The sequence below is a fragment of the Agaricus bisporus genome (genome assembly GCF_000300575.1).
Source record: "Agaricus bisporus var. bisporus H97 unplaced genomic scaffold AGABI2scaffold_3, whole genome shotgun sequence".
Classification (NCBI taxonomy): Eukaryota; Fungi; Basidiomycota; class Agaricomycetes; order Agaricales; family Agaricaceae; genus Agaricus; species Agaricus bisporus.
The window spans coordinates 1,186,372-1,200,844 of record NW_006267366.1 but is presented as its reverse complement, the minus strand read 5'-3'; the positions used below and the strand labels follow the sequence as shown (position 1 = coordinate 1,200,844).

The 14,473-nt window shown below is 47.2% G+C and overlaps 9 protein-coding genes across 9 annotated transcripts; 4 read left to right on the top strand and 5 right to left on the bottom strand.

The window, feature by feature from the left end:
• Window positions 1-69: 69 nt before the first annotated feature.
• AGABI2DRAFT_65364 (hypothetical protein) lies at window positions 70-2,128 on the top strand (the record flags this gene model as incomplete). The annotated part of the gene is made up of 3 exons (XM_006459181.1): window positions 70-364; window positions 426-629; window positions 1,101-2,128. 3 exons carry the CDS (start codon window positions 70-72, stop codon window positions 2,126-2,128), a joined length of 1,527 nt encoding a protein of 508 aa, XP_006459244.1.
• Window positions 2,129-2,343: 215 nt separating this feature from the next.
• AGABI2DRAFT_191249 (hypothetical protein) lies at window positions 2,344-4,020 on the bottom strand. The gene is made up of 5 exons (XM_006459180.1): window positions 4,004-4,020; window positions 3,342-3,950; window positions 2,790-3,292; window positions 2,555-2,732; window positions 2,344-2,495 (listed from the first exon to the last, which is right to left on the bottom strand). The coding sequence occupies exons 1-5, from the start codon at window positions 4,004-4,006 to the stop codon at window positions 2,448-2,450; spliced, it is 1,341 nt and encodes a 446-aa protein (XP_006459243.1). The 5' UTR covers window positions 4,007-4,020; the 3' UTR covers window positions 2,344-2,447.
• A 104-nt stretch (window positions 4,021-4,124) lies between these two features.
• Window positions 4,125-5,496, top strand: AGABI2DRAFT_191247 (hypothetical protein). Its single transcript, XM_006459179.1, has 10 exons — window positions 4,125-4,200; window positions 4,256-4,493; window positions 4,544-4,589; window positions 4,646-4,725; window positions 4,773-4,836; window positions 4,894-4,980; window positions 5,034-5,050; window positions 5,104-5,240; window positions 5,294-5,363; window positions 5,413-5,496. The coding sequence occupies exons 1-10, from the start codon at window positions 4,146-4,148 to the stop codon at window positions 5,453-5,455; spliced, it is 837 nt and encodes a 278-aa protein (XP_006459242.1). The 5' UTR covers window positions 4,125-4,145; the 3' UTR covers window positions 5,456-5,496.
• A 55-nt stretch (window positions 5,497-5,551) lies between these two features.
• Window positions 5,552-6,436, bottom strand: AGABI2DRAFT_201275 (hypothetical protein). Its single transcript, XM_006459178.1, has 4 exons — window positions 6,175-6,436; window positions 6,016-6,111; window positions 5,878-5,963; window positions 5,552-5,818 (listed from the first exon to the last, which is right to left on the bottom strand). The coding sequence occupies exons 1-4, from the start codon at window positions 6,425-6,427 to the stop codon at window positions 5,681-5,683; spliced, it is 573 nt and encodes a 190-aa protein (XP_006459241.1). The 5' UTR covers window positions 6,428-6,436; the 3' UTR covers window positions 5,552-5,680.
• Window positions 6,437-6,644: 208 nt separating this feature from the next.
• On the bottom strand, window positions 6,645-8,591 carry AGABI2DRAFT_116217 (hypothetical protein; the record flags this gene model as incomplete). The annotated part of the gene is made up of 4 exons (XM_006459177.1): window positions 6,645-7,206; window positions 7,260-7,777; window positions 7,834-7,941; window positions 7,995-8,591. The coding sequence occupies 4 exons, from the start codon at window positions 8,589-8,591 to the stop codon at window positions 6,645-6,647; spliced, it is 1,785 nt and encodes a 594-aa protein (XP_006459240.1).
• A 530-nt stretch (window positions 8,592-9,121) lies between these two features.
• AGABI2DRAFT_201274 (hypothetical protein) lies at window positions 9,122-10,480 on the top strand. The gene is made up of 7 exons (XM_006459176.1): window positions 9,122-9,191; window positions 9,245-9,477; window positions 9,526-9,610; window positions 9,680-9,914; window positions 9,972-10,107; window positions 10,161-10,237; window positions 10,290-10,480. Exons 1-7 carry the CDS (start codon window positions 9,134-9,136, stop codon window positions 10,327-10,329), a joined length of 864 nt encoding a protein of 287 aa, XP_006459239.1. The 5' UTR covers window positions 9,122-9,133; the 3' UTR covers window positions 10,330-10,480.
• sslcc2 (laccase-2 small subunit) lies at window positions 10,448-11,273 on the bottom strand (the record flags this gene model as incomplete). The annotated part of the gene is made up of 4 exons (XM_006459648.1): window positions 11,010-11,273; window positions 10,782-10,959; window positions 10,573-10,722; window positions 10,448-10,520 (listed from the first exon to the last, which is right to left on the bottom strand). The coding sequence occupies exons 1-4, from the start codon at window positions 11,161-11,163 to the stop codon at window positions 10,448-10,450; spliced, it is 555 nt and encodes a 184-aa protein (XP_006459711.1). The 5' UTR covers window positions 11,164-11,273.
• Window positions 11,274-12,345: 1,072 nt separating this feature from the next.
• Window positions 12,346-12,799, bottom strand: AGABI2DRAFT_191243 (hypothetical protein). The gene is made up of 2 exons (XM_006459175.1): window positions 12,788-12,799; window positions 12,346-12,718 (listed from the first exon to the last, which is right to left on the bottom strand). The coding sequence occupies exon 2, from the start codon at window positions 12,662-12,664 to the stop codon at window positions 12,500-12,502; it is 165 nt and encodes a 54-aa protein (XP_006459238.1). The 5' UTR covers window positions 12,665-12,718; window positions 12,788-12,799; the 3' UTR covers window positions 12,346-12,499.
• An 87-nt stretch (window positions 12,800-12,886) lies between these two features.
• AGABI2DRAFT_218236 (C5-sterol desaturase) lies at window positions 12,887-14,187 on the top strand. The gene is made up of 5 exons (XM_006459174.1): window positions 12,887-13,515; window positions 13,571-13,671; window positions 13,725-13,870; window positions 13,920-14,024; window positions 14,076-14,187. The coding sequence occupies exons 1-5, from the start codon at window positions 12,950-12,952 to the stop codon at window positions 14,178-14,180; spliced, it is 1,023 nt and encodes a 340-aa protein (XP_006459237.1). The 5' UTR covers window positions 12,887-12,949; the 3' UTR covers window positions 14,181-14,187.
• The last annotated feature ends 286 nt before the right edge of the window (window positions 14,188-14,473 follow it).

Genomic DNA, 14,473 nt, shown 5'->3' with positions numbered 1-14,473 from the left:
TGCGCTGCCTTATCCCGTGATGCCTGTCCAATATTAAATACCAGCATTCCTTTGCACAACCCCTCTACCATGCCCCGCCTTCACCCACGGCACGGTAAGGCTCCTGTCCGATCCCCCCAGCCTCACCTCGTTCTCGCCGTCGACCTTCCCCGAGTTCTCTCGTCTCTCGTCGCTCATCTCGACTGGCCAGATCTTCTTTCTCTTCTCAATACTTGTAGTCATTGCCGTAATATCTTTTTAGAGCCAAGTCTCAGAGAGGTTATTCTTTCTCGACTCGTTCCAGGATATGCCGACGCCCTTCGCCTCCGTGATCCCACTAACTATCACGATCTTCCGGTTTCTCTCCATGACCTCGACCTTCTGCGTACGTTCTTCCCCTCCCATCTTTTTCGTCAACCGTTGATCAGCTCCTTTCTTTTCGTCAGTCATTTCTCATCGCTTTCCACTTCATCGTTACCCAACACACGCGTTGAAAATTATGACGGCATCGTACCCCACCAGACTAGAAGAAAATTACATCACTTCGAACCTAATCTGTTTGTCCCAAGCTCACTCCCGCTTTGTCTTGCTTCTCCAAGCGCTGGTCCATAGCTCTTCATCTCCCATTCCACCAGAGAAAGATGATCTTCGTCACAAATCTCATCGACTTTCTGTCTTTGTTAACCCGTTCAACTCGGAGCCGCTCGAATTTCCTGCTCCTCTGTCCTACCTCAAGGAACACGCGGCCCATGATGACCCCATCTTTGACTCCACTTTGGTTTCCAAAAACCTAAAAAGGGATTTCAAAAACAATTTGGCGGACTCGGATATCAGCCGCTCATCCGCAGTTGGTTCACTCTCCATGACCAATATCAATAACAACGTACAAGAACCACGCTCTTCACGTCAGGTCTTCAAAAAAATATCCACCCGCTCGTTTTTTAGAAAGAACCATGTTACTCCTCCCTTGCCGGAAACAGAACCACGTGCGCTCAGGATATATTCTACCTATCGGAGGACTGGCGCCTATAGTAATAATAGGATCAGCCGCGTTGCCTCTGACATGGATATCGCGTTGTCAGCCCCTTCTCCCGATCCCAAACTCCCCAAACGCCACTTAGCCCCTTCCAGGGATTCATCTTCATCATTCTGTCCCGTGACATCATCATCATCTTCATCATCATCACATCTACCGCAATCTCGCACTGGCGAAAGTAGCATATCCAGCTACACCTCGCCTTCCAACTCAAGTTCTCATTCCCAGATAGGTATAGCCTCACCCCATGATCTCCGTCTTACTACCTCTCGGGTTCGTGCACCCGTCCTCCGCGTGTTTGTGCCTTGCACGTCAATGGAAGTTGATTCCGAAAGCGTATTATTATGTGAACGACAATTGGTCGACGCTGGTTTATGGCAACATCTCAGCACCGGTGACATCGTTTGCAATCTCGGATACATTCCGCCAACACCGGAAGACACGCCTGCTGCGAGCGCTGAAGATGATTCTGCCTGCGCAGGTTCATCCACTCCATATAGACGAAGCACTTCAAGCCGAGGTATTTATAACAATACCACGAATAATTCTAGGAAATGGCTGCTATTTGACGGAAATAGTTTGGTGCCTTATACTGCGCCTGACCCATTACCCATTGAAAACCCAATCAGCTTGCCATCACCATACTATTATGCGCATCTCATGCCCCATGTTTCTCCCGGTGGAAACGCCAACCGATTTAGATTCATGATTGGGAAATTCCCTCCAGTCAAGTATCAAGTTCCTCAGTTGACAATGATCAATCTGTCTAGTAGGGTGAGAAGTGCGAAATCTACGGATGGGTGGGTTGAGGTGAAGAGATGGGTTTGGACGGCGAGGTTTGTGAGATATCGATCTGGTTTGTGGATGGATCCTGCTGAGGATATTGGTGCGGGTTGGTTGGGGGAGTGGGTGCTTGAGGGTGTGGGTACGAGTGAGGGACGACAAATGTTGTTGGATATTTTACATGACGGGATCGTGCCTGGCGGTCCGAGAGAGTGGGAATTGGTGAGAGAGAGGAGCGGTGGTGGTAGAATTTGGTTGAGGTTGGTTCTTTCTTTTGGTCTGAAGTTTCTCGATGGTCTGACGATGACTTTTTTTTTGCGAACAGGTTAATAACTTAGACATATCCCAGGACAGACAATATTTGACATTTCTGCGTCTTTTTCAAGGACACCACCTTTAATTATTATTAGTATCACCATTATTTCCGGACGGTATTCCATATTTATTACCCGACAGTGGGATCATCATGCGTACAAGTCCATACATTTAAATGTTTAGAAATTGTTTTCCAAATATATGACATTTGTTTTTAGTTTTGTCCGCATGGCTGGGCATGATTGGTATCTGGCTCATGCTGTCCGATGACTATCAAGTATGCTATATCGTATTCAAAAGAACAAGATAGGAATGCGAGACAATGATGGTTTATCTACAAATACAGGCCCTCTGGTGTACCTTCATTCTTTCTGTACAACACCTGAAATTGGACACAAATCAGCTTCTGAAAAATACTTTTTGTAAGCGGGAAAAACAAACCTTTTCTCGGGCTGAAGTAAAGTCTTGTTTTGTGACTCGCATTCTCCGTTCTCTGAGGGCCAGAAGACCTGCCTCTGTACACACCGCTTTGATGTCCGCACCCGATAAATCATCCTTCATCGTGATAAACTCTTCCAGGTCTACATCTTCATTCAAGCTCATTCGAGACGTGTGAAGTCTTGTGATAATACAGTCAGCGAAACCCCCAGTCGCGAAGAATGTAAGAGGAACTGACCTAAAGATATGTCGTTTCGTCTTGACATCAGGAAGTGGGAATTCAATCTTGCGGTCAATACGACCAGGACGAATGAGTGCAGGATCGAGAGTCTCAATCCTGTTGGTAGCCATGATCACTTTCACGTCTCCTCTTGTATCGAAACCGTCAAGTTGATTCAATAGCTCCAACATAGTCCGTTGAATTTCACGTTCACCTCCGGAAGTCGATTCGTAACGTTTGGTACCCACAGCGTCAATTTCATCAATGAAAACAATACTTGGGGCATGTTCTTCGGCAACGCGGAAGAGCTCACGAACGAGTTTGGGTCCGTCACCGAGGTATTTCTGGATGAGTTCTGAACCGACGATGCGTAAGAATGTAGCGGATGTTTGGTTTGCAACTGCTTTTGCTAGAAGAGTCTTTCCTGTTCCAGGGACACCATAAAGGATAACACCTTTCGGTGGTTTGATACCCATTTCCTCGTATAGTTCGGGATGTGTAAGAGGTAGCTCCACGGATTCCTGAAACAATGTTAAGCATTCATCCTAGAGGACAGAAATAGCACGCTACCTTGATTTCCTGGATCTGTTGTTCAAGCCCACCAATATCCGCATAACTCTCCGTTGGTGCTTTGTCAAGCTTCATGACACTGACCATTGGATCTGCATCGTCCTGAAGGACACCTACAACTGACTGCGTTTTGTGATGTAATAGCACTTGACAGCCAGGTTCGAGGAGGTCCTTGTCGACATAGGACATGATCGATACATAGAACTCAGGTCCAGACGCCGTACTAATGATCGCGTGGTCGTCGTCGATAATCTCCTCCAACGTCCCAACAGCCATTGGACTACCCCGCAGATCATCGACCTTTGACCTGTCCTCTTCATTCTTCTCTTCTCTCGTCGTTTCTGGCTTCAACCGTTCTTGGTTGTGCACGAACTCCTCCTCCATCAAGAGATAGTCTTTGATACGCTCCATCTTGAGTAGTTTGAGTCGACACCGCGTTGTAGGATATATGGCGGGGAGTTTTGAGGCTGCGGAGGGTCCACGTCTCTTCTTCTTTCCAACGCGAGTAGGAAGTGGTGGCTCCCACTTTTTCTTCTGTGGTTGTTGGTCTTTCTTCTCCTTGTCCCCACCGGGTGGATCGGAGGGTGGCATTCCAGACGGTGTATTACCCTGTTCAATAAACATGAGTTAGCCATTGAGTTTCTGAGCGGCATAGACTTTACCATGATGTGTTATTGGAAGAGCGTTTGCAAGTCTGCGAGATTACGCGTCAGGCCTCCCAAATCGGGAGACGTGACAGGGTCGTGACACAATGCAAGCGTGGCAGAGGACTGGCAAAGCACAAGACACTGCTCATTACACCGTATGGATTCGTCAACTACGCCACTCAACTCGGCCCATTCACAGTTCATCCAAGCCGGTGAGATGTTTTCTGCATTTGGTTTACATCTATGTTGATCTGACGCGTTTCTTAGATGATGATGACGACTTTGACGAGGACAATATTCCAGGTTTCTCCCATCCAATGCTCGCACATTCGCCCAAAACTCCGGACAAGGGAAAGACTAAAGCTCGCGAACCTGAACAACTTGCGCCCCCGGGTGGAACAACTCTGTCTGGCACCCCAGAGCTGAGCGGGAATATCGGTAGCTCTGCGAACGGTACAAGATCGGGTTCGAGACAGACCGTGGGTGGTTTACGAGTAGAGACAAGGTTCGTTGCATCTTAAAGAGTGGTTGCTTTGTATAAACTTAATTGTGTAGATATGCAGGCGCCGACACTCTAGACGAGCCTGTTACCACCACTATTGTGCGCAGCTGTATTTGGATGTCAAGTGTAATCTCTGAGCAAGTGTAATAACGCAGGCTCGCGACCTCCTGTCGATTTACTCGAAGCTGGTCCAAGTGCTATATCCTAGGAAATCTTCAGGCCGAGAGGTTCTAAAGTAGGCAATCTTAACAAAGCATCGTCATTGCTCTGACTCTCACTCAGAGATTGGGATTTATGGGGTCCACTACTGCTTTGCTTAGGCCTCGGCATCATGTTGAGCATCAATGTAACTAAAATCTCCCTTGTTCAACTTCGCGATTTCCTCATAGTGGTGCATTTATAGGCTCCCGCCGATCAGTCTCTGGGTGTGTTTACCAGTGTGATTGTTATTTGTTCCCTTGGTGCTTTGACTGTTACCGTCCAAGCAAAGGTGCCGTACTTATTTCCACCCTCTTCGGATCACTCTCATAAACCTGAGTCTAGCTCCTTGGTGGCAGGGTGTAAGTGCAGTATCAAGCAAGTTTGTCAATCGCTTATCGTGCTTTTTGCATAGGTCATTCTTCCAGGGCTTGTGTGCTCTCGGTTACTGTATTGCACCTTTAGATATTGCGGCTCTGATTTCCTGTTTTGTACGCATAATATGGGTGAGAACGCCTGTTGCCCTTCTGGCCTGGGCATGGTGTATCTGGGGTGCGTACAACGCGTTCATGCATGATCGTTTCTCAAACACACTCCCGATGTAGCGTCTGTGAATTTCTTGGATGGTACCAGAATCGAGCAACAACGCATTATCCTCGCTGTATATCCTCTTTTGTGAGTGGTTCTTTCTCGAAGTGGACGACACGTCTTGATGACTTTATAGACTATTTTACTTTGTACTTGCGTGGATGATTTTGATTCAGTAGCTTCTCGCGACTTAATATAATTACTGCGAGTGACTTGTGCTTGAGCTGGATTTCAATGTTTTGAAGCTGGAAATGTCGTATTCTCGCGCCAATGCAAGGTTCACTGATGGATGTTCGTATTATGTATCTATGTTGAGAATAATGAACGACTGCGTTATTTGCCCATCCAATCAAATTAGATATAACTTTATGGGACACTTCATGACCATAGCTGTGGAAGACATTTCAATCCGATCTACTTTCCGGCGTAGTAGTCTTCGCTTCTGGCTCTGTAGACACTTCAGCCGCTAGTCGCGAGATTTCCGAAAATGCAGCCCGAAGTAAGTCAAGGTCGGAATCCAGGCTCTCTGCTCTGGATTTCATCTGCACCAGGACGTGAATATCAAAAACTATGAGCACTGGCAAATAGAAAGAAAACTTACGGCAGCTATGGTTTCACTGGCCGCAATTAATTCGTGGTGGTGGTTGTACACCAGCGACTGTCGTTCACTATCTAGTTCCCTAATCTCTGTATTATTGTCAGTAGATGTACAGTAAGATACGGACCATCTGACACGTACCTGTTACAAGTTCATTCTCTCTTTTGACAAGTGCCGGAAGTGAAGACGTAGTGATGAGTTGCTCATAATATGATTTTGCATCAAAAGCAGTAGAATCTAGTCGTTATTCTAGGCATCAGCTTCGTCCGCGCCTGATATACTCGTACAAGATACATATACCCATATTCATAGGATCAGCAGGATTTCCAGAAGGTGTTGGAGGTCCTAAACCCAAGCCATAGTGTTTTCTCAGTAAATCTCTGGCTCGTGTGCGCGGTGTTGAGGGAGGCACTGAGCGCCGACCGGAATTGCTAGGCCCAGGCGTAGAAGCAAGATTTAAAGGAGTCTGTGGAGGTGTTGGAGGTGCAGAAGAAAAATGGGGCGAAGTCCCTGGTCTGATAGTTGACGGGAGTCGCTGCTGTGTTGAGTGCATAAGTGTTACTTACAAACGATCGTGTCGTGACAAAAATATCAATATCATTTTTTATTATTAGTATTAGCTGCCGTCACAGAAGAATGGACGAAAACCCAAAAATTCGCATTTTCAAGAGACTCTGGTATCAATAAAATAATCAAGAAAGCCACGCCAGTGATACAAATGGACAGAAATCAAAGAGCGTCATAATTACAAGTATCCTCTCTTACTACAATTATTTTCCATTTTCTCTCGTGTTCATCGCTCCTCCGTTCGACTGTGGTTGATACATATATGGGTGTGGTTGGTGAGGAACCATCGGACTTGACTTCTGTGAGTTATCAGCTGGACGGGGTCGGTAATAACTAGCCCGGTGCTCCTGGTTTGCACTCCCAGAACTAACCACGGAGGATGATGTGTTCACGGCAACGGTGGGCATTGCCCACGGCAATGAAGAAGTTGGAGTGGTAGTCTGCGGAGTTTGAGAAGTGTTTGAACTAGATAAACCCTTTGATGATGCTGGTCGCTGTTGATTTTGCAGTGCAGGTGAGGCAGCTGGCGTCGATGTTGGTTGGCTATGGGCTGGTGATGCCGTATTCGGTATCGCTACCGGTGTTGGCGCAAGTGCCCCGCTGTTCTGTCCTGCATTGGCGGGAGCTGCTTGCGCTGGAGTACTCGAGGATGCTACTGGTGGACTCTGAGGAGCAGCGTCACCCTCATTTTCGCGCCGTCGTTTGAGAGCTCGACCCGTGCTCTCCTTGAGGCCGAGACTTGTTGCCTTAATCAAAATTTGGTGCCTATATATAGTCATGAGCTAATGCAGGAAAACTGCATAATTATTTGAAAATACCTCGTCCGAGTATTACCCCATTGATGGACAACCCAATCCCACTCGATGTCGCCACTCGTTCCGACAGCTTTGCTGTCGTCCGCAAGTTTCTTTAGACGTTCTGTTTCCTCGTCTGACCAAGCTCCGACAGAACTCGTAGCATTGTTTGCAGACACAGAGAGTGCGGGAGTGGGAGTCGTTGTAAGCGTTGAAGACGTCGCCACCTGCGGGGGTTGGGATGAGGGTACAGGTTGAGGATAATACGTGCCCGGGTAGTATTGATGATAATACGGCGTTGTGGGATACTGTCCAGGCGTGTATATGGGATATTGAGTATGCGGATAAGCAGCCTGCGCTGTAAGAGGTACAACAAAAGACTGTGGATTGTTGATGACAGGCGCTGAATTCGGCTTACTGGAAGAGGGCGCTGCAGTCGAGGATGGGGGCATAGATACTGCGGTACTCGTGGGATAGAATGCAGGTACCGTGGAGAAGATTTGAGGAGGAGGTTGAGAAACCAATTGGGACGGATTTGCCAACTGCAACATGCCTTTTTCAATGATTTCGGTAATTACTTGAGAGTGGATACACTTACAAGTGTGTCACATACACGTTTAGCATCCGTTAACATTGTCAAAGGGTCTACTTTGACGCCGGGCCCCATATGATAACACTGAGCGACTACCACTGGAGGTGTTGCTTTCTATGCACAGTATAATTATATGAGATCAGAAATCGATGTCTGCGGCCACTAACCACAAGTTCTTCAGCAGCACCATAAAACTCGGCACATAGATTCAAAACTCGCCACTGAAACTCATAGTATTGGTGATTTTGGGGATTAATATCCGACAAGTGAGGAGGTCCACTGGGCGACTGTAGCTGTCCCTGGTAATAGAAACTGCCTTCCTGTCTCGAAGGGCCAGCACGAGGTCTCCTATTTTTAGATCCACGAGGTCTCCCTGGTCGGCGCTTTCGCTCAGGTTCTTGGGCATCCTGAGCAGCTTGAGAATTGTTCTCTTGGGGTGCCCTTGGATCATTAGCACTGAGGGTCTGATAAGTATGGATGGATTTGATAAGCAATGGAGAGACTCCCTTGTTTTGGTTCTGGGCCGGTGAAGTAGTCGATTGGACGTCGGGCTCGGCACGGCTCAGTTGCTCCTCTACCATGCCCTCATCGTCATCATCTTCACCCTCTTCCTCCTCCTCTTCCTCTGGGTCTGCAGGATTTTTTGATGGATACAAAGTAGCTGTGAAAGTGGGCTGATTTTGAGGATTCACGGGAGGATTTAGCGCATGAGATAAAGGCTGATAATGCTGGGGATGCTGAGAGTTGTCCATCCTTTGAAGCATGGGATGGGGTAACAGACGAGCAATGACCTGAAGGCAATAGAGTTGACAACCGAGGGCACTGATAATAGGGTGCTACGGTAGATTACGGTGACCTAAAGGGCAAGAGAGGTTAACGACGAGAAGCATTGGAGATCCCAGCAAATATGTATTTCGACAAGCCTGGGCGGAAGGGACTATAAGATGGATTACCTGATTGACCGAGTTTGTTGAGTGAAAATATCCCTGATAAATCCTTTATTGATACATATGGCTGAGCATCAAATAAAATACGGAAATCAAAAAACGCACGCCGAATGAGATGCGGTAGTTCCGTTGGCAATGTCAATGTGCAAGGGCGGCAAACAATGCGTATGTGAGGTGAGAGAATATTATTCGGGGCAGAAGGAGAAGATTCTGCGGTGTCCAGTCCTGTTCGCTGGGTGAGACGCTCAACGAGAAACCCCAATCAACAAGCCACATTTTGTCACGTTTCGCAGTCACACATTCTTGTTTGTCCATGTGTGGTTTCCCATAAGCATCTCAGTGACGCAGCTAATGTCTCAATGTCTGTCTTCTCCCGCCTCCTTCCAGCGTTTACCAGCGCATATGCCCTCCAAACAGGTTTGTTCTCGCCCACAACTCCGTATACTGATTTGACGTGCTTGCATCACTAGTTTTCGCCTCTGTATTTGTCCCACAACAGAACGATAAATACTATGATCTCGGAGGTGCCGTCGGCTGGGTCACAACTACCTTCATCTCACTTTACTACCCATCCCTGAAATCCAAGTTTTGGGATGGTATACCTGGACCACTTCCCGCTCTATCGTCCTTTGCCCCGAGACAATTACTGCTGACTGCTGCTGTTGGTGTATGGAGCCTCAGGCTCGGCAGCTTTTTGGCCTTGGTCCGAATTCTTGCTTGCGCAAAATGAATTGTACTGACCGTATTGCAGCGAGCGATCAAGCATGGGGGTGATTCTCGCTTCGATAACATAAAGAAACGTCCTTATAAATTCTCCTTGTTTTGGTTCGGACAAGGTAAGGCCATATTTAGTGCCAGTTCCTATCGCCGCTGTCTTTTTTCGTGTCTTATGAATCTATATGCAGCTACCTGGATCGCACTCGTTGGGCTGCCTATATGGCTGGTGAACACTTTACCTGCCCGACTTAATCCCGCGCTAGGGATTCGCGATTTTGGCGCCCTTGGATTATATGCGGGGTCTTTCCTCTTGGAAGTCATTGCTGACCGCCAAAAATCCGCTTGGCGCACAGCCAAAGACGCTAAGGAGCACAATGAACCCTTCATCTCATCCGGTCTCTGGAGCGTTAGTCGTCACCCCAAGTAAGCTATTGCGCACTGACTAGACGCTTGAAGCTCAAGTGTATGGTCTATTTTTAGCTACGTTGGTGAAGTCGGTATCTGGGTTGGCATTTGGGCATTGGCCACTTCCTCACTGCAAACGCCCTATTTTCCTTTCGGAACCACTGCTCTGGCCGTGGTCAGCCCCTTATTCACATGGTATACGCTCAGAAAGGTTTGTAGCTCTGCTTCGTCGTCTGCCATTTTTTCCTGACATCTGTGGTAAAGTTATCTGGTGTTCCTCCGTTGGAGCGTGCAGGTGACAAAAAGTACGGCGATAGTCCCATGTGGCAGGAATACAAAAAGTGCGCATTCATCTATTCCACCATATGCACGGTTTTTGACCATATCTTTCAGTAAAGTTCCCATTTTCTGGCCATGGGGTTCTACCTCTTGAGAGTTTAACACGTAGTTCCGCAACATGGTCATTTTTATAGGAGAAATTCTTTCGACAAACATTGGCACAGACAAATAATCATACGATTCCAAATACAAGATACTTTGTATGGGTTCAATCAGAAACCCATAACGGCGAGGGTCTCTGGCCAGACTCCCATAGCGACAAAGAATTGGCTTACGTCGAGTAACCTGAGTTTTCACGTTAGTTATGACCATCTTTTTTGCGTTCAAAGGTGCTCACAAGATATGCGCGAATTCGAGACTACCAGGTGAGACTTGGGACAGAGCGGTGGCAGAGGCAGCGACAGCAGGATCAAGCTGAGAAACCATGTTGCCAAAGTTGGGAACGGATCCTTGGGCCTGGAGACCGGAGAGGCCAGTGCCAAGAACCCTATTTGCCGTAGTCAGATGCCTGAAAGTCTGAAACCGGGGATTATGCTTTTGACGTACTGAAGTATTTCACCGAATACTCGGCTCAATTCGATGTCTGTGGGTTGCACTGTATCGGAACCGGTGCTGACAGGAATTGCTCCCAGGCCAGAAGCTGCATCGTTGTATTGCGCGACCATCTGTTGGACTACAACACCAACAGTCTCGTCAGATGCAGTCTGGTTGGCCTGCAAAGTGTCTGAAAGTTTTTTTTAGCCGCAGTTATTTATGCCGCACACTCAAACCTACTAAGCAAGAAGATGTTGTTGCGTGTCTGCACGGCAAGAGGGTCAATGACATCCGAGATCTGCTGGTTGGTGTTCCCGTTCTGCCTAGCGATGATGGGTTCCGCAAATGTGGCGGTAAGGGCGGTAAGAGCGCAAATGGCACGGAAGAAAAACATTCTGGCTATACGCTTCCTTGCAAGAGAACGATAAGGACGTTTGTTCGGAGCGTGTTGCTTTTGAGTGTTTTATAAGGCGCCCTGGTATTCCCATACCGCGCTGAGAGGTGAATAATTATATACGCATTCCCAACGATGTTCTTGATACGTATCCAATGAGGGCGAAGAGCATTGCAAACAGGTTGGCAAAGAGGGTGTATTTTACTTGCCGCGCTATCATTGTTACTCGCATTCGCACGCCCATGAGCATCATGTCAGATCTACTATTGGACAAGACACGAAAGCTTGTTTACTTTGGACTTATGCCGCCAGGGCCAAGTTTTGATCTATCTGCCAAACTGACCACGAAAAGCACATGGTTCTCACAATTTTCTTGCAAACCTCCCACCAATGTGTGACATTGCAGATTTTCACATAAGACGAGACGAATCGTAGCATTTATAATGCAGGTCTGTCGCTCAAACACCTGAGGTAACGCTCGCACCGAATTGGACCAAGTGCAGTCTGACCCATCAATCTCTACTTGCGGTTGCTACCCTGTACCTCGCCCGCACCGCAATAGAAAGCCACTTGTTTGAAAGCGTGGTAACAAATATGGGCTTCGCCAATATAGTAGGTGCCTTGAAGTAAATGGCGCAAGCGAGGCATTTTCTCCCATATCCTATTGGCTGGTGGGGATTTGTTGTCTGTGTCCTTTTTGGAAAACAAGGTCTCAAGGTGTACATTACTCAAGCTGGTTTGTCGAAATATGCAGTGTTCTGATAAATCCGAGGGTTGGCGCTGGTTGACTTGGAACAATTGAATGGCCATTAAGATGGGCCTGATTACTTGCGCCGTGCTGGTCGCAGCGGGGTACTTGGACCGTGATACTGGGACTGATATATAATTAGTAAACTCTCGCGCTCACTTAAATGCCCCGGAAAACTTGTCCAAAGCCTTCTGCATAAACAGCGATATCGTGCCGTGTGGAGTGGATCGAATCTCTTTACAATACGTTCACCATAGGTGCTTGGAACTCGTTAACAAATGTGGTCAAAGTTATTGTTAAAGCACCCTTGGGTGGAGGAATAGCTGGCGCCCAGCATCCAGCGGAACGGCTCGGAACGGAGAAGGCAACAACAGCCTTTCACTCTTCCCGTCACCGCGCGTTCAACGACGCGCCTTACCTGGAAATGATTTTTATTACCCACCCATCACTCCCTTGTAGCTGGTTACACTAGCTGCATTCATTTCGCCAGCAGTCCCTGCACAAGCGCAACTGGCAACACGGTGCCCAGATTGGAACCCGTCTAACAGGTGGCTTCTCACTACGTGGTCCGGTCCGCTAACGCGACCTCTACAAGCTCAATAATATCGTTTGACATGTCCAGATAAAAATGATGCTTTCTTTTATGTCGAAATTTCGAATGGTCATATCCGTGAATTTCCGGCCATCGGGTAGTGAGTCCGTTGATGGGCGGCATTGTATGTGTGGAGTGGAACCCGAGATCGAGGCTTGCATGTCGTACGATGTTTGTACGATATTTTGCTATTGTTGAATATGGAACGGGTAAGCCTGGGATGGGCGGCAGCTTTAATTGAGGACGATAGCGGAGCTCGACTCGTCGCATAAAATCGTACAAACCTTTGAATTATCGTGCAGCAGAGGCGAAGGTAGAGTCGGAGATATGATCAACAATCTTATCATGGACGCTCACGTGAAATAAAAAGTGGTCTGATGTGAATTGACGGAGGACATAAAAGAATGGAATTCCCACTTGTTGCGCGCACATAACCTTCTCTCGCCATGGATGTCGTGCTCCATCTCTTCGACGAATATGTCCTCGATCGCGTCTGGGCCAAGCTCGTCCCACTTTCTGCTTTTGTAAACTCACCTGACGTCGCCAACTCTTTCAACCTTACTTCCACCGGCCTACCTGTGACCGCTTCCTCTTCAACATGGACTCAGCTCCTTTTGAGCCTACCACGCCCTCGACTCACAGCCGATGATATTGCTTCGTTGTCCGCTCAGGGTCTTGCCTCGCAAACTTTTCCACAAGTATCGGCATGGCCACGAGATTATGTCCCCCGACAACTCGCTTCCCTCATCGTCATCACGTTGATTGGCATTCACATCCTATATTTCCTGTTCGCTGGATTGTCTTACGCCTTCATCTTCAATCATGATATGATGCGACATCCGCGCTTCCTAAAAAACCAAGTCAAACTCGAAATTCAAACCAGCCTCAAAGCCTTTCCCATGATGCTCCTGTTGACATTACCCTGGTTCCAAGCTGAAGTAATGGGCTATTCGAGGCTCTACGATGGAGTGGATACGTACGGTTGGACTTATCTTGTGTTGTCTGTTCCTTTGTGAGTGGACTGCGGAAAAATGAAGTTCGACCCAGGCTGAATTTATTTTGCGTAGCTTCCTTGTATTTACAGATTATTGCATATACTGGATTCATCGTTGGCTACACATCCCTTTTATCTACAAAGTCCTTCACAAGCCTCACCACAAATGGCTTAGTGAGTTTATTTTCTCACTTTTTCTTATACACATTATTAACCGCACACTGCAGTACCGACGCCCTTTGCATCACATGCCTTCCATCCGGTGGACGGCTATCTTCAATCGGTTCCTTATCATCTATTCATATTTCTTTTCCCCCTCCATCGCATGCTATACCTTGGCCTGTTTGTCGCTGTGAATTTCTGGAGTATCTTTGTGAGTCGTGATTATATGTCAATGCGCTGATACTAAAGCCGATTGTCAGATTCATGATTCGGATATGGTTACTGGTCACGCCCTTGAAAAGATCATTAATGGTCCTGCCCACCATACGTTGCATCATCTCTATTTCACATGCAATTATGGACAGGTACGCGTTACAACTGTCCATATCCACTTTCTTTTACTCACAAGTTTCTAGTATTTCACATGGTCAGACCGTGCTGGGGGATCATATCGTCACCCTGAATCTTCTCTAGACCCTCTGTTGGAGGTGCCAAAAGAGAAAAAAACGAAAACAACTTAATTCGCGTATCTATGGATGTGTTGCTAATATCTATATGTTTATTTCCAATTCGTATACTTTATTTATTCACGGGTAATTAGCGAGATATCACTTGAAGGTATTCGGACGTGTCAATGGCGTACCTTTGGTCAATAGATAGAATATATATCATTATATGGAACTCTCTCTGAATTAGATGACTGAGTCTTGCCTCGTATTTCTATACCTCCACAGTCACTTGTTTACTTTGGCTCCAGTGGTGACGCCTAGAAATGGTGAAAAATGAAGACGAGCAGAACTTGAGGTGGCATCTA

Coding starts and splice junctions, on each gene's coding strand:
- AGABI2DRAFT_191249 (XM_006459180.1), bottom strand. Junction 3,293..3,341: donor AACAGATCCAGGAAATCAAG/GTAGCGTGCTAT, acceptor ACATTGTTTCAG/GAATCCGTGGAGCTACCTCT. Junction 2,733..2,789: donor ACGAAACGACATATCTTTAG/GTCAGTTCCTCT, acceptor TATTATCACAAG/ACTTCACACGTCTCGAATGA.
- AGABI2DRAFT_191247 (XM_006459179.1), top strand. CDS start 4,146: ATGGATTCGTCAACTACGCCACTCAACTCGGCCCATTCACAGTTCATC. Junction 4,837..4,893: donor GCATCATGTTGAGCATCAAT/GTAACTAAAATC, acceptor GTGCATTTATAG/GCTCCCGCCGATCAGTCTCT. Junction 5,364..5,412: donor CTCGCTGTATATCCTCTTTT/GTGAGTGGTTCT, acceptor ATGACTTTATAG/ACTATTTTACTTTGTACTTG.
- AGABI2DRAFT_201275 (XM_006459178.1), bottom strand. CDS start 6,427: ATGCACTCAACACAGCAGCGACTCCCGTCAACTATCAGACCAGGGACT. Junction 6,112..6,174: donor TGCTGATCCTATGAATATGG/GTATATGTATCT, acceptor AATAACGACTAG/ATTCTACTGCTTTTGATGCA. Junction 5,964..6,015: donor AGAGAATGAACTTGTAACAG/GTACGTGTCAGA, acceptor ACAATAATACAG/AGATTAGGGAACTAGATAGT.
- AGABI2DRAFT_201274 (XM_006459176.1), top strand. CDS start 9,134: ATGTCTGTCTTCTCCCGCCTCCTTCCAGCGTTTACCAGCGCATATGCC. Junction 9,478..9,525: donor TCGGCAGCTTTTTGGCCTTG/GTCCGAATTCTT, acceptor ACCGTATTGCAG/CGAGCGATCAAGCATGGGGG. Junction 9,611..9,679: donor CTTGTTTTGGTTCGGACAAG/GTAAGGCCATAT, acceptor ATCTATATGCAG/CTACCTGGATCGCACTCGTT.
- AGABI2DRAFT_191243 (XM_006459175.1), bottom strand. CDS start 12,664: ATGCAAGCCTCGATCTCGGGTTCCACTCCACACATACAATGCCGCCCA.
- AGABI2DRAFT_218236 (XM_006459174.1), top strand. CDS start 12,950: ATGGATGTCGTGCTCCATCTCTTCGACGAATATGTCCTCGATCGCGTC. Junction 13,672..13,724: donor GCCTCACCACAAATGGCTTA/GTGAGTTTATTT, acceptor CGCACACTGCAG/TACCGACGCCCTTTGCATCA. Junction 13,871..13,919: donor TGAATTTCTGGAGTATCTTT/GTGAGTCGTGAT, acceptor GCCGATTGTCAG/ATTCATGATTCGGATATGGT.